At 40.0% G+C, this 22,396-nt stretch overlaps 2 protein-coding genes across 6 annotated transcripts in view; one reads left to right on the plus strand and one right to left on the minus strand.

Moving 5' to 3' along the window:
* The window catches only part of DOCK2 (dedicator of cytokinesis 2), a 165,264-nt gene that overhangs the window by 45,039 nt on the left and 97,829 nt on the right, over nucleotides 1-22,396 (minus strand). Inside the window, exons 28-30 of the mRNA XM_051793680.1 lie at nucleotides 17,143-17,241; nucleotides 15,984-16,078; nucleotides 57-135 (exon numbers count right to left, since the gene is read on the minus strand). Coding sequence (XP_051649640.1) covers nucleotides 57-135; nucleotides 15,984-16,078; nucleotides 17,143-17,241 — 273 coding nt within the window. The remainder of the gene's footprint in view (nucleotides 1-56; nucleotides 136-15,983; nucleotides 16,079-17,142; nucleotides 17,242-22,396) is intronic.
* The window catches only part of INSYN2B (inhibitory synaptic factor family member 2B), a 30,560-nt gene continuing 25,952 nt past the window's right edge, over nucleotides 17,789-22,396 (plus strand). For 3 of the 5 annotated variants that reach the window (XR_007905576.1, XR_007905575.1, XM_051793718.1), the window contains exon 1: nucleotides 17,789-18,532. The gene's annotated coding sequence lies outside the window, so the exon portion shown is untranslated. Of the gene's footprint in view, nucleotides 18,533-20,288; nucleotides 20,402-22,396 lie in introns of those variants that run through there. The other 2 variants (XR_007905577.1, XM_051793717.1) reach the window with 2 other exon arrangements.

The following is a 22,396-nucleotide window of genomic DNA, read 5'->3' on the forward strand; positions in this document are numbered from 1 at the left end:
GGCTCTGCAGACCTGCACATACCACCTGGACCCAGTTGAGAACCCTCAATACTTACCTGGACTTCAAAATTCATGTTCTCCAAAAATTTCTGGTTCATCGTCTCCGCAAATTTGTTGATGGCTCTCAAGAACACCCTGGAAAAGCAAAGCAGTGATACAGACAAATGAGTGTAACCCCTGGGGGTCGATTCCAAACACAGGGGTTGTTGGTGGAAGCACATTTAGCACCCAAGTTCCCACATGGTGCCACTCTGTGCCACGGCACGGGATTTATAGCCTGTCACCCATACAGACAAAATGACACACACAGTTGGCACAAAGTTTCTCTACCTCTCTTGCAGAAGTCAGACAATAGAATTTCTTCCCTCTGCTTCACACCACACTGCATTCCTGAGACAACAGAGCAGTTCTTTCAAACACATTGTTCTCTGCTGACAAAACCAAATCATTTACAAGGGTGTCGTTGCCTCCTCCCCGTGGGTTTGACAGCTCAAAGAGTTCCTGTGCTCACATGATTAGTTAGGAGCTGCCACTGCATTTTCCCCAATCTAAAGACATAAAGGGCAGCTTTTCAGCTTTCTCACAGGTGGTGAGGGCAGGATGATACCTCTGCCCACCTTCCTCCTCAGGCTGATTATAAAAACACAGTCAAATCTCAGACAGTTATTTCCTCCAAGAGGAAGAGCATGATCATTACCCCTCTAGCACCTGTTTAAGCTCTTGATTAATACAGCATGATTAAGCCATGCTTCTAAAGCTAATTTCTTTGTCTGACTCCCCACAGGACATTTGTAAAACAAAAATCAATTGTATCTCTAAATATTTATAAAGTTTATTTTAATAATTCAGTTGTTTTCAAAATTGTAAATTGACTGAAAGTGATCCATTTGCCTCTGCTTTGTAGCAGAGTACATTTTTTAAAACTATTAAGCAGAAATATTTCTATAGTAAACCCTGTGGGGGCAAACAGATGCAATCTGAAAGGTGAAGACAAGGAAAAAACAATCCTAAGTGTTCAAATACAGTGACTGGCTGTCAACTAGCCATTCTCAATCTGGAAAAAGATCTAATAACAGCCAGGTCCACAAGTAACACCAGAGAAAACAATAATTCTATAATTAGAACTCTTAGAAGAAGATTAAGAGACTGCAGGATATCCATGTGTTATTGTCAAAGGAATGCTGCATCCTTGGGTCAGACTCTTTGTGGTGCCTCACCTCAAAAAGATAGACAGGTACAAAAAGGAAGAAGAGAGAAGAAAACAAGCAAATAAATGTGGCACAGAAATGATCCAGCCCATTTAATGGGTTTCCTTAGTCAGGGGACACTCGGTGACTGAGGAGGGAGGTGGCAGGATCTATAAAATCGAAAGTGCTGTGGAGATGAGAGACTGAGCATTCCCAGCTTTCCCAGAGGAGCATCAGAGGGCACTGAACACAATTAGAATGTGCATTCAAAATCAGCAGAACCAAGGCTTATGCTCATCTTGCTCGACTCTGCAACTCATTGCTACAGGATGCTGTGAATGCCCAAATTTTATACTGGCTTAAAAGTGATTAAACACATCAAAGACAAAACTGAAGGGAGGATGATGGAATGCTGTTGGGTCACTGGGGGCTGGCAGAACACAGCAAACATGTTATTCCCTCCCAGCTCTGTTGTTATGCTCGTCCCTAGACAGCAGTCTCTGAGCCACTACAGAAACAGAACAGGCAGGGAAAGGAATTTTGGTCTCACCACACACACAAAAAAATAATCTGAAGGCATAATTCAGTTTCTTAATGAGGGAGGTAAAGCAAAAGTTCAGCTTTTGGCAGGTTTATGCCAGGAAATCCCACTGAGCAATCACCCAGAGGAGCTCCCTGCTTCATTAGAGCATCAGACTGACCACAGTGAAACCCTTTGTTATGGGTGAGGTTCTCCAGGAGGAAAAAACTCCCTGCAAGAACTTAAAGATTTTCTTTTCATCCACATAACACTCCTGTATTGCTGATGTGATCAAGGAAATAAAGGAATTCATACATGGTGTCACATCCTGCCAAGTCCTTTTTGTTCATGTGGCCAGAGGGACACACAGGGGCTGGCACTGGGAGGTTCCAGAGTTCCAAGGGTGCTGTGTCACTCCACTGCATCATCCCACACATCCAGCTCAGCTTCCTCTCAGTGGTCCAGGGCACACTGATCTCAACTCACACTAGCTCAGCTAATCCTGCCAGCTGAATTAAGGGGCTGATCTGTGAAAAGCCATGTCACCAAATCACCTCAAGCTCAAGAAATCTGATTTTGCTCAATGCTGCCCTTGAAGGCTGTGACAGCTCTGCTAAACAACCTCTGTGCACTCATAGAACTGCCCTGTGCACCCCCTGCTCTTTCCCAGACTACTGAACCTGCTCTTCCACCTTTTAAGTGATCAGGTCTTATTGTGGAAAATGTGATTTCTGCTGCAAACTGACCCACACTGCCCACAAGAAAATAAACACATTCTTTCCTAACACTCCACTCACATGGGTACATTTATCTCCTCAAAGTTGCCTGATGCTGGACACAAACAGCTTAAGATGTTGCAGAAAAAGGGGATTCTAAAAAGAGTAGTCTGCTTTAGGCAGCCCAAAAAACCACATGTTACTCTGGGTCATCATCCTCATCACTCTTCCCAACAGCAATTTTAGGGCAAGGCTTTTTTAGGGGTGTGTCTTTCTTGTAGCACAACATTGCTCTGGATCCTTTAATTTACAAGTTCTTCAGCTCCAGCTGCTCAGAGAGGAGCATTTCTCTTCACTCACAAAGTCTTTGCTTGGAGTAGGAGGAGGGTCCTCCATTTCTGAGGGTTTTTTTTTACTTCCCAAATTCTGTGTGTTTTCACTATTCCAACACTTCTCGTGAAACATGTCACCTAAATATCCCATTTGGGAGACTCTGGGATGGTGCATTAAAAAAATCTCACACTTTTAAGTACTTTACTCTTAGCATGGAAGTATCATGAAAGACACAGTAACTTATAATATCATAGCTTACACACTCATGAATTTATTAGTGCACATCTATTTTATAATATGACCATATTCCTGTGGGACTTACCTTAAAGTTTTTGTGAAGAGTTTGTGGTTTAATGTTAGCCATACATAAAAAGCCTCAAGGACACCTGAGAAATACTGAGGTATTTAATGCCCAGTAAAATTTCCTGATAATATTAAAAATATTTACAGGTTTCTATGCAATATAATTATATGTAAGCTGCCTTCTGTAAATATCCCTTTCCCTCTCACAGATATTTTTGTCTGACAGACTGGAATGACATATTTTCAGGAGCATGCAATATTTCCAGGCTGTCAAATTCCAAACATTTTCATGCATCTGTATTTTGCCTAAAGGGTGTATCTATTCCTGTCATTGGAAGTCACTTAGGCAGTAGGTTTGAATTCTATTCCTGGCTCCTGCCAATGCCATTTGTCCTGCCCCAGTGATTTCATTCCTGTGTGCCTCAGTCTCCCCTATCACCAAAAAGGGGCATTAAGTGGCCACAAATATAAAACTCAACAGGTGTTTATAAAACAGTTGGAGATTTTGATGAAAACAAGGGAAAATATAATGTTAATTATTACTGACATCATATTCCTATTTAAAGAATTGAATCATTGACTGGTTATGATTATTCATAACATCAGTTATCAACTATAAGTGACATAATGGAGAAGACAGAGGTAGAAAAGAGATGGTAGGAGTGTCCCAGAGCAGCTCAGAAGAGCACAGTTTGTCCTGTCTGACTGCAGGAGAAGTGATTGAGACAAACTACTGAAAGGGATTATCTCATCCCAGTATAAAATAACTGAATTTCCCTTGTTTCTGTGACAGAACATTGGAGTTTGCCTTTCCTCTCAGCTCAGGGATTGCTGCAGAGCTTTGTTTTGCAAGATTATACTGAACTGGACTGATCAAAGCACAGGATCTTAATTTCTCACACAGAAAATATCATTCCATGATTTTTTCCACTTAATGTTCATGTTTTCCTTTAATTTTAATCATCATACAGGACTATGAATAGGTTCTTCTGGGTATTTAATCATGATAATTTTTCTACATTAAATATGAAATTAATTTCTTATCAGCTTAAATAATTGTGATCTGAAAGTGTTGAAATTCCTTCACCCTCAATAACTCTCATGATATATCCTGACTTTATGGAGATTGATTCTTCTAATGCACAGTTCATACCAAACTCTTGGGCCTGAAGATTCATGGATGATCTTAAAAAGCCCAAAATCTCTGAACTAAATATGAGTATAAAAAGACAGGAGTTTGGCTTAAGACAGTCAAAGAATTGCCATGGATCAACTGCTCTTATCTGCTTTATCTTTCTGATTTTCCTGCTGCTTCTACTTTACTTTATTGTGCTGCCTGAGATATTTTTTACAAATTCTGGCCTGAAAGAAAGGCCAATTAATAGAATCCTGTGCAACTGTACTTAGTTTCAAACACTTAGGTGTCTGTTCTAAACAGGGCTAGAAAGGTACCACAAGTAACAGACAGAAATAATTTATGAGACAAAAAAATAATTCATAAGTCACCTCAAAATAAGGATTTCTTAATTGATTCTCCTTCAAATAAAATAAAACAGAGATGGAGCAAGGGAAGAATTCTATATCCACAAACAACACGTGGATCAAAGTAGGATTTCAAGGATATTCCTTGGAAGATGATGACTCTCTATTTAACAGCAAAATAGGTCTGCACATTGTCCTTGCTTTTGAAGTGTAAATAGGAGATAAACCTAAACTGCAGATCTGGAACTTCAAGTTATTTTTAGCAAACTAGTTAGAATTGGTGCATCAGCTCCTTGCAGCATAAAACAAGAGATGATTACAGTAAAAAAACCCCAAAACACAAACAACCCCCCCCAAAACTCAACCAAACAAACCCTTAAATTCACATGGAACGTTCTTAGGTTGCTTTGCCAGATCTGGCCTGTTCTTGCACCTTGTTCCAAACACAGAACACTTCTGGGGCCACAAAATTATTTTGGAAAAGGTGCATAAATCAGATACAGAATCAGAAACCTTCCCCAAATCATGGGAAAAATAGGCCTTTCCTCAGACTCTTAGACATGAATTCTTTTTAAAGCAGTGGCCCAACACCAGTGAGATGCTTTTCAAAGTCTTTTCAGGTTCACATGAGTAAGATTTGGGAGTTCACTGCTTCAGCTTTGAGGTGAGTAACCCAGATACTGAACTGAAGGCTGAATTAACTCAGGTATTTATGAGCATCAACCCAACCTCATGTTTGATGTGGCTGCTAAAGCTGTGACTGCACTGATGTAATGGCAGGTGGAAAAAATGAATCAAGTACAAACTTCTACTGGATAATCAGACACACAAAAACAGAGATAAGGTTTGAAAGAACGTGTTACCTGTGTTGTGAAACCTCTTACAGAAAGAAGAGGTTGGCATATATGTTGGTTTGTGGTTTTTTTTCTTAAATCACATCAGATAACCAATGAAAAGACAGTTTTTACAACTCAGAACTCCTTCCCACAAAGCCCAAGTGCTTTTCCTTCACACAGTTTGGTCCACAAATTCAAGGCAGAAGGAGTTACACTAACTTCAGTTTGGCAGGGGTTTTTTGCAATCCCCAAAGCTGATCAATCAGCACTTTCATCAGGGAATCCTCAACTTGAACAGATGAGGAATATGAGGGAAGTTCTTTCAAAGCCTGAGTGATGTACTGACTATTATTTTTGAAGATCTTCTCTGAGTTCTGATAGACATTGTTTGGTCACTATGCCAATTCTAGGAAATCTGGAGCAGGAATAGCAGAGCCAAAATAATACTCCCACGTAATTTATGTTGATTTATTAGTAGTGTCCTCATAAAACTCTGTGCAGAACACACCTGATGGGTATTTTAACATAAAACAAACACAAGGGAAAAGCAGCTGAAGTCAAATTATTCTCTTGTAGGCTTCTGTCACCTTTTCTCTTCCTTCTTGTGTGCCAAGCCAGAGGAAGGCACGTTACATAAAGAGAAGATTCAGAAGTGGGTCAGACCCAATCCCCAGTGTTGATCATTGTCCAGGACTGAAACCCTGATCAGCAACTCGGAACTAATGATGGAAGATGAAAAATTCACAAAAGAGGGATCAGACAAGCAATCAATCAGTGTGACAGAAGAGATTAAAAACTCACAGGTACTATCTCAGAGAGCAGCAGGAGAAAGTCTCAGAAAGGAGGATAAAAGATAATAATAAAATCTTTACAAAGCAACAGCAGAAATTATCTCCTAATCACACGGCAAGCAATCATTGATTTAGAAAGGAAGGACAATGCAAGATGGAAACAATATTTAAAAACCTTGTGGCTACATGAAACCTAGTTATTAAGAACACAATAATGGCAACACTTAGAAAGCAATACCACTTCCATGGTAACTGGAAAAATATGGCCAGTGGTGCAAAGAAAGCAGTATAATTTTATCATATTTCTCCCTTGTGTCACCTCAGTTTCACTACAGGCTGAAGAATAATTTTTTGTACCATCCATATTGAATTCTAATGATAAAGTGATTGTCATTTTCCCACATTCTTTTTCAATGCACACCCAGAGTGTAATCTAACGTGGTCAGGAAATAACTGCTTCCAAATGTCTGCTCTCCCTCTACTCTTGTCTCAATTATAAATTGTTTATGCACAATTCATTTTCCTTATTAGCATGATTTGAAAATTTACCTTGAGCACTGTGCCAAGCATCCAAAATACTGCCCTCCATAATGTGTCAGAGTTAATTTGACAGCAGCACCAATGAACTCCTAGGAAAGACAGGAATGTGCAAACTCTCTGTGCCACACGATGAAGTCTCCCTGTGAGATCTCTTGACTTGGCCAAAAGCTCTGTATATAGCTTTTTCTTCAGCATCTACCTCAACCACGCTTTAAAGACTTCTTAGTTCTCATTTAGGAATCCAAATGCATTGTCAGAACTGCATATTAGATACATATTTGTCTCAAACTCCTGAAAATGTGATGTTTTGTGGAGTTCAAGGGACTTCATAGCTTGAAAATATACATAAAAAAGCTCATTTGAGCTCTAAGTAACTGAGCCTGAAAGGTAATCTCAGTAATTTTGAGGTTCCTCTCACTTCAGTCTCCTTTGTTTTTTATGCATCACAATTTTTTGTGTAGTAGACACATTCTGAATTAAAGAAAAAATTAAAATCATGTGCTGTCTTCAGTGCCAGATCAAATCTGGGAATAAGACACAAAGCTGATACCAAGTTCTTAAAAGATGAATGTAATGATTTAATGTGGTTATATCAGGATGCCACACACTAATAAAATCCCATGGCTTCATTTTTGAAGGAGGTTTGAATTGGTATTGTGAAATTACTTCTCCATTCTTCCACTGACTTTTGTTCCTCACCTGCCAGCAGTAATTCACCATTTATATCATGTTTGTGTATCATTTCCATATCATTTAGTGTTCATTTATCTATATCTAAGAATGGTGCAGGGGTGATACTTTGGTAAACATATTTTCATGGGTATTTCTAGGGACCATTGACAAATCAAAGGATTAAAATTGGAGAATTACATGAAATTAGTGTGGATAACCAACCCCTTATTTTTCCTTTCTTTTTTTTTTTTTCTTCTCCCCTCGCTCCTCCAGTTGCTCTGTATTTTATTCAGAATCTCACCACAAAACTTTAAAAGTAAAATGCAATTTGGGCTTTGCTTTTCCTTTCCCCTGTTCCATGAGCTTTCTGTGCTTGAAACCCCTTCACTAAATCTGCTTTATGGTTCAACACAATCCAGGTGCTCCAGATTTTTCAGATATTCATGTTGAAAATATTTAGTGAGTGAGACCTTTTCTCTCAAACACATTTCTTTACTTTTAGGAAAGCCTGGCTTTTTCTGAAGCTAAGAAAATAACCTGTAATTACAGGTACCTACGAATCTGCCTCTTGTCTAATCACTGCTCATGTGAGCTCACCACTTCCCAGCCTAATACAGAATATTTCCCTTCAATACAGAAGAAGTTGCATTGAATCAGCAGATTATGCCTTTTAAAAGAGATCATTATGCAGCAAGTCCGTAATACACCACCAGCAGGGTTATTTTGTGATGCTGCTGTTTAAAAAAAACATGAAAATGACCATTCAAAATAATGCTAAATATGAGAAATTTGCATACATTTGATTTCCTGAAAATCTCATATGATATGATGGGCTGGTCAAAGTTAGTCAGAAAGGGGGAACACAGAAAAATTCTCAATTGCATTTACAACATTTGATGAAAATGAGGAATACTGAATTTTCAGTCTTTTCTGTGGTGACATAGAACAGTTTGTGTGGGTAACTCTTCATCTTTTTCTTTTACTAACTTGTACATATGTTCTACAGAAGGGAAAATACTCCTCATTGTCTTAACACCCATATGTTTTGCTAAAATTAAAATGCTTGAAAGCATACAAAAAGTATTTTATAGCAGCCACATAGCAAAGAACCTGAAGGGCTTTTGTATGAAGGTCAAAGTTGTAGCTGGGAAAGTAACAGTTTCTTTTACTGACTTTTTTGAGAACATCAGATTACCAAGATGGTTTTGGTTTGTGTTGAGTTGCTCTCTCCACTGGAGACTTTTCTTTTAGCTCAGAAACCTCGTAGCCAAGGAGCAGGAGCATCCCAGCAGTTGATAGCAGGAAAAATGAGATACTCTGCAGTGGGAGTGGGAATGGGATATCTCACAGCAGGTTTTCTCTCTGCATTTTAGATAAAAGCCTAAATAAATGACTGCAGTCAGAACCTAACAGGCATCCACTGTGTACCACCACCATGATGTGCAACTGCCTCTCTTGCTGGGAGGATTATCTGCTGCAGCCACTGCATAATTAAAGTGTTTGGATTCTTGGGAAGCAGATAATTCCACAACATGGATAACAACGGGCACCACGCAGAGCTGGTGCAGAATAAGCATCTTGTAGTGGTTGGTGCTAAAAAGATGCACAGGCTGGAAAAGCAGAGTTCCATGGGCAGAGTTAGACTCAGGCAGCTGCAGGTGGAAGGACATTGAGGTCCTGGAGCAGGTCCAGAGAAGAGCAGCAAGGCTGGGGAAGGGACTGGAGCACAAGTGCTGTGAGGAGAGGCTGAGGGAGCTGGGGGGGCTCAGCCTGGAGAAGAGAAAGCTCAGGGGAGACCTCCTCACTCTCTGCAACTCCCTGACAGGAGGGGGGAGCCGGGGGGGGGTTGGTCTCTTTTCCCAGGCAACCATCAGCAAGACAAGAGGTCTGGGTCTTCAGCTGTGCCAGGGGAGGTTTAGGTTGGATATTAGAAAGAAATTCTTCACAGAGAGGGTGCTCAGCCATTGGAATGGGCTGCCCAGGGAAGTGGTGGATTCTCTGTCCCTGGAGGTTTTTAAGATAAGACTGGATGTGGCATCAGTGCCATGGGCTGGGAACCACGGCGGGGTTGGATCAAGGGTTGGACTGGATGATCTCAGAGGTCCCTTCCAACCCAGCTGATTCTGTGATTCTATGATTCTATGAAGGGCTGCTCTCTGCCAGGCCTGGGGCTTGCAGCAAAGTATTTGCTCACTCCCACACACCAGACACAGCTGGAAGTGCAACTCTCCAAGGGAGTAAATTTACAGCCCACAGAGAAACAACTGCCTCTTCTCCTCATCTGCCTCGTTCTGTTCTTCCAGGACCAACCTTCTGCCCTTTGCCCCATTGCAAGCACTGATTGTTGCAGGACTGAAAAAGGCAATGAGGAAACAGAGTAGCCTGGATGTGATGGAGGAGAGGTACCAATTTGACAGCACTGAGGAAACAGAGTAATTTGGATTTAATGGAAAGGAGATAGAAAGTTAAGAACGCTGAGCAAATCGAATAATCCAGAGTTAAATGGAAGGAGATAGAAATCTGAGAGCACTGAGGAAACAGTAACCTGGATGTAATGGAAAGATGATATAAATTTAAGAACACTGAGGCACTAGATACCAAATACCCCAGCATGGAAAATAAAGAAATAAATTTCCCTCTGGAAGAGAATTTATGTTAATGGGGAAACTGCATTTCAGCAAGGACATCTTTAGTCTCATAGCAAAACCAAACTGTTCAAGGACACAACCTATTACTAAACTTTCACTCCATCCTACTACTAAACACAGTTAAAGCAGTGACTAAACAGTAAAAACTGTTTGAATGTGTTAAAATACTTCACATACCCTTTTGTGCAAGTGTGCATAAAGGAATGTTTTCATTAGACATTTATACTTGCTGTTTAAAATATTTTTTCCTACATTAAATTTGCAGAGTTCTGCAATATGCCCTAAGCCTGTGTGTAAATGTGTTCTGCCCACCTGAAAATTCAAGCCCTTATGAAAACAACTGCACTCCTGTCAAGGATGTTTAAGTCAGTCAAAAGTTGCAGAGGAAAATGAGATCAAAGAAAAGAGTTACTTGTATGCAGCAGATCACCCTTCAAAATTCGGCCTTATTTGTGCAGAATAAACTGTAACACCATCACCCAACCTTGGTTACATAAATGAATTTTAATTTCCAACACATCTTTGAAAAAAACGAGTAAAACTAACCCAAACTACTCAGTTGGGGGTTGTGTTGGGGTTTCTTTTTTGGAAACATGACAATTTTTCATTTCTACCTAGATAAACAGTGAGAAGCAGTTCTAATACTTTAATTATTTTGAGGTTTTTCTCTCTTACAACTTGAAATCATCGAATCACAGAATGGTTTGGGTTGGAAGGGACCTTAAAGCTCATCTCATTCCACCCCCTGCCATGGGCAGGGACACCTTCCACTGGACCAGGTTGCTCCAAGCCACGTCCAATTTGGTATTTAACCCTTCCAGGGAAATGTTTCTCTTCAAAGGTTGTGTACAGAATAGCGTGGAAACCACGTATTTCAGAAATCATGTTTTGCAGGGTCATTCACAGATGAGCTATGAAAAAACCCCAAAACAACCCAAACCCCAGGGTCCTTTTCTTGAACAGAAATCCCTGCAGTCCTTGCTAGGCAAAGAGGAACTTATTTTGCCTCACTTTGCTGCCTGGCCAGGCCCAGGGTACCAAGAGAACCCCCAGTGTGAGAAGTGCTGAGGTACCCTGGGGGTGCAGGGGACACTGCTTAGAAACCACAGTGGGCTTTTGCTCAATTATTAATGATGCTCCAACAGGAGAACCGGGTTTTGAGGGTGTTACAAAGCATTTAATCAGCAAGTAAGAAGTTATTTTTAGTAAATATAATGAAAGAAAATTGACAACAATTCCAGCTCTTTTGCCAAATACCCGCAGTGCTAAAGCTTTCAAGTTAAGACTTAAAAAGAGTCGGGGAAGACTTGACTCTGACAGATGTCTGAGAACACTCAGATACACAGGTAATGAAAACATATTTTAGAAAAAGCCAAACTCCTGATGTTAGAAAATACCCTACAGTGTTATCTCACAGGAGCTTTTCAGCAAGTAGGAGCCGACCTTGAAATGAACTGGTGAAACACTGTTTCCTTTCATTTTTAAGTGCCTAAATATAACGGGGACAAGGCTCAAAAAAACAACTCAAATGGACACACAATCAAAGTGCTTACCAAGGCCACTTCAGACTGGACACAGACCAAACTGATATCAGGTACTAATTATGATAAGATCAAATACCTTCAGACTCTGTGTAAGCAATTTCCCTTTCAAATCCCAGAGGAAGAGAAGAAAGGGATTTGAACACTTTCCCTTTATTTGCTCACCCCACTAACTCTTCTTTTACTCAGCAAATCTGACTCCTCATGCACTTCATGTTGACAATAAGACACGTGAATTTCCTGGGAGGAATTATATAACTCTAAATTAAAGTTGTTATAAACAGCTGAAGGATAAACAGACTACATGGTGTTACCTAAACCAGCAAAGCATTTCCCCACAAATGCCATGTTCCCAGGAATTACTGCTTTAAATAAGTTAATAACCAATATCTAAGTGTCATGAGTGGAATAAAGTGCATATACAAGCAGTAGCAACTAGTAAGAAGTGTGCAGTAAGCAACCTTAATTAGAACAAAAGTTAATTAAATCTACCATGGAGGATCACAAAAATAACTCTGACTTTATCTCCTCATGACCTCAATGATGATATTGCTGTTTCCCAAAGTGTTCTGCCCCACCTAGCATGGCACAAAAAAAAAGAATGTTCTCTCCATCTTGCTGTTATTGGAAGAGAAAAAAAAAAAACAAACCAAGAAAAAAAAGGTATTTAATTCCCTTTTTTTCGTTCTCTGTTGCACATTGAACACTGTCTGTCCAGTGGGACTAGTACACACAGCCTCTGCCTCATCCAAATGGGCTTTGGGAATCAGAGCATGCTCTAAAAGCAAACAGCCTGTTATTTAGAATAGTGATTTAAAGTAATTAGAGTGAAATAGTTCTATCCTGATAGAGGCAAAGCTTGTCTAAATAAGTTCAGTCAATTAAGCTTCTTTCATCTCACCCACCTCAGTTCCTCCTGGACACAAATGTGTCCATTCTCCCTTCCTTTGGACACTATAAGAAGTCATTCTCTCACTCTTTGCCCCTTATCTATGCCAGACACCCAAATTTTAGTTGAAATATCCCTGATGTAATTCCTGCCTGTCTTTAGTTCCATATGACAGTAATGAGAGTGACCTGCTCGACAAACAGGACCAAACCTGCAGTGCTGGTTTTGCTCTTCCCTTTCCTCTGCCTCTCCATAAATGTATGAATTTTACATCTCTGTGCTGCAGTAAATCCTACAGCAGAACTCCCCCCGTGCTCACTGTCCTTGCAAGCCCCAAAACACAGGAGATGCTGCAGGGGAGGCTCCCAGGCTTTGCTGAATGCCTGGAGAGCTCCTCCTGCCACTGACTCAGGACATGTGCCCACAGCCCTAAAGAAGCTTTTTGCAAAATCAGACAGTGGAGACTCGAGGTAAAACACCTCCCCCAGAGTGTAAAAAGGTCTCCATGGAGCCTCCTGCTCACAACAGGGGAATTAAGAATGCAAAACCTGTGCTGTGCTGGCACTTACTCTGTTTGGTTTCTTGGGGGGGGGGTTAATTTTCTTTTCTTCTCTCGGTATTATTACAAGAGAGCCAAGTTGGATCCCTTGTGACTTTTTCTCTGCTACTTCTCCGGTTTGGAGTAAAGAATGTTAACAAGACAAATCTAGAAACCTAAATTAGTCTTCAATTTATTTCACAGAACGTTCGTTCCCTCAAAAAAACACCTGAACAAAGAAAAAACCAACCCAAAATTCCTATAAAGACTGATAAAACTCCTCCTCCCCCAGTTGTTGATATAACATAAAATTAAGATATGAAAGCAAGATCAATAACTCATTTCCTCATGCATTTTTGAGAACAGCAACATAATCAAGGAGTATAAACAGTGCCAAGTCATTTTAGGTGTTTACAGAAGAGCTGTTAAATAGGATCTAAATAATTTTTTTTTAATGCTGATTTTTTTCTTTACATGGGATGAGGCTTAGAGCAATAAAACCTGCCTGGACCAACCTGTCCCACACAGTTCAGAGTCATTAGGACACCTACAGTCCCACAAAGGGATTTTTATTGTCAGCACCTGAGGCAATAAAGGAACCACCAAACAAAGTCTCAAGCCCCAAAGGCTTTGAACATGGACAGACACTTCCCACCCCTATAGAATAAAATAATCCTATACTTGTGGCTACTGCAGATGTCAACAGCATTTTCTAGACCAGAGAAGCAGTTTTACACATGAAAGTTTTGATGTGCTTCCATGTGCCAGGTGCTTTAGGACTAAACTGATACTTTTTCAGAGTAATCCTTGCTACATTAAAAATAATTGCAAATCTCAGCAGCAGCAACATAAGAATGTGCACTGAGTTAGATTTTACCTTGTAGGCCTGGCTCGGACAGAAGAATAAGTGGGATGGAACTCCTGTAATTTGTGAATGAACACATCCACCTGTGATTTATAAATGAACACATCCATCAGCAGATCTGCCCCTGCCCAGCTCAGAGGAGGGGTCAGGGATCCCTCTGCATGAGCTTCAGTGTAGTGATGAAATGAGGCTTGGATACCTGAGGCCTCCCAGGAGATTATCAACTTCCTTAAGTATCCTCTGTCCTCTCCTTTTTTTACATCATAAAACTGGGAGTGTAAAATTACAGACCTGGGGCATTGCAAACAAACAGCACATGTGCACTTCTAAGTGAATCAAAACCTATGTACCTTTGAGACTTAAGCCTTAGACCAGTCTCTCTGGGACTTCCAGAAAACCCAGTGTTACCACCATTTCTACAAAACTAAAACAATGACAGTGCAGGCAACTGTCAACAGAAGTCTTGCTCCAAAAAAAAAAAACACCTGTATTCACTTCATAATCTAATCCATCATCTAACTCAGAGTGTTTCTTTGAGAAGAAGAAGAAGTTCAGCTGCAAAGGTAACATCCAAAGAAACTAAGAAATGTAAATGAACTGATATCCCCCCCCAAGTCCAGATTCCTTTCAGTGAGATTTTTAGCCATGATTTCCATGAAGAGGAGAAAATCCAGCAAAGAAAAATAAAATTTCACAAGGGAAGTTGGTCCCATGCTCATGGCTATTTTTTATATCATTTCTCCTACATATATAGATGATTGTAAAAACTTCTACGTGTTTAAATATTGAGGAAACTTTTCCTCACCTGCCACTTCCCCAAATAAACAAACTGAACTAACTTTGCTTAGAGCAGCCACGGGGTTTGTTTTGCATTCTCAGTCCAAATATCGTTTTCTTTGCACTGTTACAGACTAGAGACACAAAAAGAATAAAGTCAGTACCTCAGAAGGTCCAGGAACAATTATTAAGAGATAAACTCTCTCATAGTCCATCCTGTACCTTATCTACTCACCTTCCCTTGTTGCCAAAACATTTATTTCTAACTGATGCCCATAATCAGCAAGAAAACTCACACCTCAAGGAAGAACATTTCCTCCCTCTTCAAACAAGTAATATTTAAAGCTGCTCTGAAGGAATCCATCTGTGAAAAGCTGTCCCAAGCCATCTGTCCAAAACCATTATCAATGATGGAGGTGCAGAAAGGTCACTTTTCTTTCCTCTCCACTATCACACGATATGAAAATCAAAATAAGCTCATGTGGTGGCAAACTCTACATGACATGAAACTTTGGTTGTGCTGTCTGCAATCTGAACAGCAAGACAAGAGCAGTCCTGTGGCTGAAGAGAGATCACACAATAATTTGAATATCCCACCATCATTTATGATGCCACCAAACCAGATTGTAGCTGTGGGTGAAGGTGTACAACCTGCACAGTTTATGCCCACGAGATAATCCTTCAGTGAACTCTAGAGTATATTCTAGATTGCTTATTAACAGCAAGCTCTCATGGAGCAGAGAACTCCTGTTTCAGTGCCATCTGCATCTGCAGAGGGAATATACCTGAGTTTGGAGTAACCAATCCTGATGAAACGCCAAATTATCCCTAGTATAGCAATACATTCCCTCAGGGATGTGAGCTCCAGCAAACACCATCAACCTCCTCCTGCAAATAGTGTGTGGCACCCAAATATTTGGTGTTTATCATCAGATCTTTCAGCAACCCATAATGGTTCAGATATTTGATATTTTTGGCACCCCAATGAATTTGCTGACATATTAGTGGGGACATTCTCATCCTGTGCAATTGTCCATGTAAGACTCACCTGACCTTTGACAGCTTGGCTTCTGTTGACTGTCAACATTAAGACCAACTATGGACTTCCACTTGACTGTGAAATACAACTTCCTTTTCCTTTCCATTGTAAGTAGACTTAAAGCAGAGAAAACAAGCTATCTAATGGATTATCAGCACATTATTTCAGATGAACTTCTTGGCATCCCCCAAGCTGGAGTGACAGAACAGTCTCAGACTGCACTGCAAGGCTTTTTGTAAGACATGAAGTGATTCACTTGGCAAAAGCACGTGGAGTGTGAGCTCTGACCCTCCATCCCCATTTTACCTGTTCTGCACCATGCTCATGGCCATCCAGTCCGAAGGGTAAACGTTCTTCCCAATGAGGTCTTTGAACATTATGAATGTTTCCATCAAGAAGTCCTGGAATGACAAAATATTGTCAGTCTGTGGCTGTGGAACACACAGTTTCTGCTCCACTTTGCTCCCAGCGAAGCCAAGAGAAGAATTCCTGGTGAGCTCAGCAAGGCCAAGATTGGAACTGCAGTCTTACAGGAGTCTCAGAAATGAAATGTCTCCAAATGAAAGATAAAAGCCCCATTACCTTGGGATCTTAAGAAAATAAAGGCAGAGATGAATTGAAGAAGAAGCTGTAGTAAACAATCAAAAGTTTGGGGTAAAATTGTTGATTTTTTTAAAAAATTAATTAAGAAAGCAGTCTCACTAGGCATAAAGAATAAACAGATTTGAAAAATACTAGATTTTTTTATTTAGTCCATTTAGTTCACATTCAACATTCCAGTTATGGCACCACTCTGACTTCAAGAAAGAGGGGAAAGTGGTCAGTTCTTGACAAGTGCAGGTAGTGCCTCCATGGACAAACTGTCCATAAGTGCACTGATGGTGCAATCAAAACCTTTGCCAATACCCTGACTTACTTCAGAGTTATGTCAGGAGTGTAAAAAGACAGACATAAGACTATGGAAACCTTCCAGAACATAGTGACCCCTGGCACAAACTAGAATGTACCCCAAGTATCAATAAATTTTGCTGTAAACAACTGACATAAAAAGATGCACTACAAGAACAGGGAATTTACTGCATTTATCTTACAACATTATCTGGAGCAGGAGCAGATACAACAGTGAAAATGAAAAGTGAAGTGGGAGGGAGGGTTCAAGCAGTTGAGGATTGATTTTGTTGGTTTGGGTTTTTCCCTCCACAGACCAGTTTAACACAAAGATCCCATTAATTATTCTTGATCATTACATCACCACCTCGGTGCCAGAGTCAACAGGAGACATTTGTGTCCTTCCAACTTTCACAAAGTTGTCCAATGTCACCATTAGAAGAGGGAGGGAACACAATGACACAGAGACAGAAAATGTACAGGAACAGAATTCATACTGGGAAAAATCAAACAAGACGCTCCACAAAAATACCACTGCTTTTTCACAGGAAATGAAATACTTAAAATTAGCACTCACCACTAGTTCTGAGCTTGTCTGAAAAGTTTCAATGTACACTGAATAATGCTGGTCACTCATCTGGTTTAGGATGGCTGTCATGCAGGCCACAAAATGACTCTGAAAGCAAACCAGACACAAATCAACACAGGTGGATCACTTACAGTGTGGGATTGTACTCTTTCTGAAGCTGGAGTACTCAAAATGCCTGATAAATCCATTTATGTGTGCAAAAATAAATAACATTTAAGCTTTTCCGAGCCCAAATGAAAGAAATATGCTAAGAACTTGAAAAAGATAATTCAAAAGCTGCCCTGCCACATGGAAACACACATTGTGACAAGAAAACTTTATATATAATAAGATATAACTTTATATATTATAAAGTACAACTTTATATATAATAAAGCACAACTCAGTATCACCTTAAGACTGCTAAAAAGCACATGAAGTTGTCTAGGAGTCTTCCCTTAGGAATGCACAGGAAGAAAATATGTTAGCATCAACATTTTCTAATCATTCTAAAAGCACACGATATTGACAGGAAGAAATAGTGCAAGAAATGCCAATTTTTACATTCTGCAAGTGTTTAAGCAGCTATTACAGAACTCTCAAATTTCCATAAAATACTATGACCTTCATAACCCAGAACTTCTTTCAAACTTCCTCAAAAGGAAACATTTTATTTTTCCCAAGTCCCGAAGTCAAAATGCTGCAATCCATAACGTGATTTGTAATCCTGTGTTTTCATGTGATTTCCTGAAAGCCACAAAGACATTTTATCTCCCAACAACAACAGCAATGATTCGAAATTTTCCTTTCAGATGGTGAAGAACCCTCATTGATGCCTTTTAACTTGCTGAAGTTTTAAAAGCGACCCTGATTTAAACGCTTTGACTTTGTTTTAACGAGACGATGAAGTTGAGCGTGTAAAATAATGTTCTAGATTCCCTTGAGTCTTTTCACCACAGTGGGTCAGAACCAATCCCAGGGGTTCAGCAGCCCCTCTGAGCAGAATTTGGTTTCCCCCTGGTGCTGCTCAGAGTCTCTGTTTGACTCTAATTCCCTTTATCCCTCTGTTACATCAGGGACACGTTACCAGGTCGCACCCAACCATTTTGTCCCCGCTCCAGAGGAGGGAATCGTTCCTTCCTCAGCTCCAGGCTGTGACCACTAGAGGTCTTGTTCTTCCCTCCGTGAGCTGCTGTTCGGTTCGTGCTGCCCGGTTTTTTATTTATTTATTCCTACGTGAGCAGACCCAGCACACTTCTTGCATACAACCGGTGAAAATTACAACCTAAAGGACCTAATACACCTTCTTGTGGAGTAACAGGAATGCCAGTGAGAGCCTTGCCTACTTTTTTAAGGCTAAGAAGACACATTTTCTGCAGGTAGCCCAAAAGCTTTTCAGGTAAGAAATCGTGTGTTCTCGGGTACTGATGCTCTTCTGAAAAGAAATGCTGGATTTCCCGCAGTAGTAGTTCACTTTTACAGTTCTGGAGCAGACAAATCTCTTCTGTGATGTTCAATGCATAGCTGAGAGGAATAATGAATTGCAAGGGATTCAGTGCTGAAATTGTGTGGGGGGTTTTCTTCTCGTGCCTTGATTTTTAAAAAAGATATACCAACAGAAGTTAGAGAATTGCCATGAAAAGCAGCTTGTATTTTTAGTAGTTAAGCATTCACCACTGAATGCCTTTCTAGACTCAGGTTAAAAAAATCACTGCTAGAAATAAGTAGCATTTCTTCACGAGCATTGAATGGATGTATTACATTGCTTAAAGGCACCCAGACTTTAAGGAGGTTATTTCCTTTGTCAAAACCAACTTGGAAAAATGTGTCTATATGTGTGATTATGGTACAGCATGAATGCCTGTTCTTAGTGACTGGGTATGGTGATTAAAAAAATTAACAGATTATAGCATGCCTTGAAAATAAGCAGAGACACCTATTGCTGTGATTGCACCCAAGCTGTCAAATTCACCTCAGTGGGGCTGAATGATACATAAAAAAAGTGACAGTAAAGATGATTTGCTACGAAAACTTCTTCCATCATTTCCACATAACTGTAAAGCAGGAAAATACACAAATACAGTTTGATCTTGAGGCATTTTTCAGCAATCTCAACTATCAGAAATCAGCTGCTAGCATCTTTATAGGTTAAAAACTTGCCCCTCCCTCCTAATCCCCAAACACGAGCAAGAGAGATTCGCTTCTCAGAGGCAGCCTCGGATCTCTGAAGTGCCCTCTCCCCTCCTCCCTCCCTCCCAGCATTGCCATTCTCACTGGCAGAACTTAAGGGTAACAGAGGGTTCCTCACAGCTGTGATCAGATCTGCAAATATCTCTGGGTGTTCACCGAAATTCTCCTCTGTGGTTTAAGTGCCTCTCAGTGGAACGTGCAAAGAGCATGAACTGCTTGTAAATGCAGTAAGTTCTGCCCAAGAACCAGCTCTCACACTTGGGTCAGCTGCATGTTCACTGGGCAGACAGAAGAAATTCAGAGTCACACCACAAACTAACGCTTATGATTAAAAAACTTATGAAGTCAAACATTGTATGTAGGGTTTGAATTGTGTAACAGAGAAGGTGAAGTTCAGGTGGAACCCTAACAAGTCATTTCAGCTGTGCTTTGGCTTGTTAGGATTTATCCTGTGGATTACAGCAGAAAACGTTGATTAGAACTAGGTCAAACGTATAAAAAATAAATGTATCAAAATAAACACTTGACTGCTGAGACAATGCAAAGAGAAGCAAGTCAGCACTGCTATGAAGAGATCTAACAAAATATGTTTTTCAACTTGAAAACATTCATTTCTGTATAAATACAAAAGAACCCATAACAGAAACAGCGCTGAATTCTATTTTTTAAATAATAGATAGTTCTCTGACAGCCTTTCAAAAATCTGTAAAGAAATAAGGAAATCAACAGTATGAACTTCAGCCAGGGGTAAATAGGTAGTCAAGTGAAAATGAGAGGGGAAAACAGGTCACGAGACATTGAAACTCTCTATCCCCTTAAAAAAAGATAATATTTAAATGAACTAAAATGCTGCCTTTAGTATAAACACTGAAAAGTGGTGGGTAAGGCAAAAGAAATTCTGTTTTGGTGGAGTGTATAGGAAGCACAGCAAAAGGAATCACAGACTGATCCTGTAACACAAACAGGGCTCCCTCAGGTCAAGCAGGAAGAAGGTGGAATCTCCTCCCCTGCTGTAAAAGTGCAGATCAGCCGTGGGTGCAACATTTTCAGGAACAGAAACAGCTGAGGCACATCAGGGGGATGTGAGTAAGATGCCAAACTTCAACACCTAGCAACTAAAGCACACTGTGGAAAGGCACATGGTGACAGGTTGCCGTAGTAACTTCAAATAGAGGACAGGGATGAGGCAAATGCACGGGAAAAACAACAGGAATAACGTGGAATGAAGCTGGGTTTTTATTCTAATCTAACAGAAGTGTTTCAGTGGCTGCAGGGTGGGCAATTCTCGTGCTGGAAGTTGTGGAAGGACTTAGGAGGATTTTTATTTCATGAGGGTACTTAAGTGACATTTACCCACTTTACCAATACAGAGCCTGAGTGTAAATACAGAACCCCATGTACAGCATTAAAGAGCAGCCAAAACAAAACCATGAATAATTCCTAATAACCCAAAGACTTGAAGGCTGAGATGATGTAGTTATTTTTATATTCCCTCTTGAGCAGAATATTGGATTTTTTTTCAATTTTTTGTGAGTTGCTCTCACAACTGCTGTAAGGTGAGAGGACTCTTTGCATAGCACCTCATAATCTACACTCACTAATGATGGTCTATATTAATTAAAGCACAGTTTTCTGTAGTGGGCAAAGGAACTTACCCAGGCAATCCAATGTTTTTGAGGTGTTTGCAGCAATTATACTACGTAGATTAGATTTCATCCTGAACTCCCTTTCAGGAGTTTCAAAATTTCAGAAGTTTCAAAATTCATCATATGTTAGTGGCAGAAATTGGAAAAATTATACACATGAAAAGCATGATCAAGAATTTCCATGGGCCAAATAGTTTTCTTTTTTTTGCTTTGGTTTTTTTGTTCAGAAACAAGTTCAAAAATCTTTCTGGACAAAAAGTTACAAATATATAATCTTGAATGGAATTAAAGAAAAACTAAGCAATCAACTAACTATTTGAATCTAATGTTAAAAATCATCAATATTTACGTTGGACCACAAACACATTATTGGGAAGGTCTCAAAAAATCCTGTCTTCACAGAATCATTGAGTCATCACATCTGTTTAGTGTCAAGGTCTAAAGAGCAACACAATTGCAAAAAAAGCATGGCAGATGCTCAGTGATGCCACGAAGAACCACAGCAGCTTGAAGCCACAGTTGCTCAGAAAACCCCATTAAACCTGTAGAACTCTGGGACATGCAGAGGTTGAAACAAACATCTTGATCATATCATGCAAACACTAAACAATGCAGGTCTGACAGGAAAAAACAAGCAGGTTTTGAAGGGAATTGCTAATGTAGTAGTTCTGTTGCCTCTCCAGAAACAGATGTCTCTGCCAATGCCTGAGCTGGCCTAAAATGTCCTTTTCCTGCAAAGGCACAAATCCACAAACATTGGACAGGCTGCTGTGCAACAGCCTCGGGTTCCTCATGTGTGAAGTGGGAAACAGCTCCTCATCCCTCCAGACCTGGAGCTTGCCAATGAACACACCTCACCACTGATTCATTTACAGTAACATTCAGCTGCTCTTAGCAGGTCTGAGTTTTTAATTTTCCATTTATACATTCCCGTAGTTCATTGGTTCTGTCTCCTTGCTCTGAGTGAATGGGAGCTCATTCCACACCTCACTGACAGCTTTGGGTTCCTGACTGAAAACCTGCTGGGCTGTTTTTTAGCTGGTTCTACCATTTTCTTTACATTCATATGATTTAGCTAAAAGGATGTACAACTATAAAACCAGCAGCCTACGAGGTAGAACAATGCAGAACAATTTGGTTACACAATGAGATAGGAACAGCAGCTGCTCTGTAGGATTTTAAGACATGTTACAAGTTAGACAAGCAAGACAACTTCAATATTATCTCATTTAATACTTTTCTACATGTAGATAAAAGCAGTAAAATAACAGTTATGAGTATGGCATAAAAGGACCTTGGTTTTCTTAGAATATATCCTTTACCATCTATTTTTGGTGTATTTTTAACTTCACACTCATTTCCCAGCAATATTCCAAAAAAATCTATTTTTCATTCTCTGTACTGCTTTTGCTGCTGCTGAGTTTTGT

Source organism: Manacus candei, unplaced genomic scaffold (genome assembly GCF_025592945.1).
Source record: "Manacus candei isolate 608988 ecotype Guabito, Panama unplaced genomic scaffold, ASM2559294v1 h1tg000037l, whole genome shotgun sequence".
In the NCBI taxonomy this organism is placed as follows: Eukaryota; Metazoa; Chordata; class Aves; order Passeriformes; family Pipridae; genus Manacus; species Manacus candei.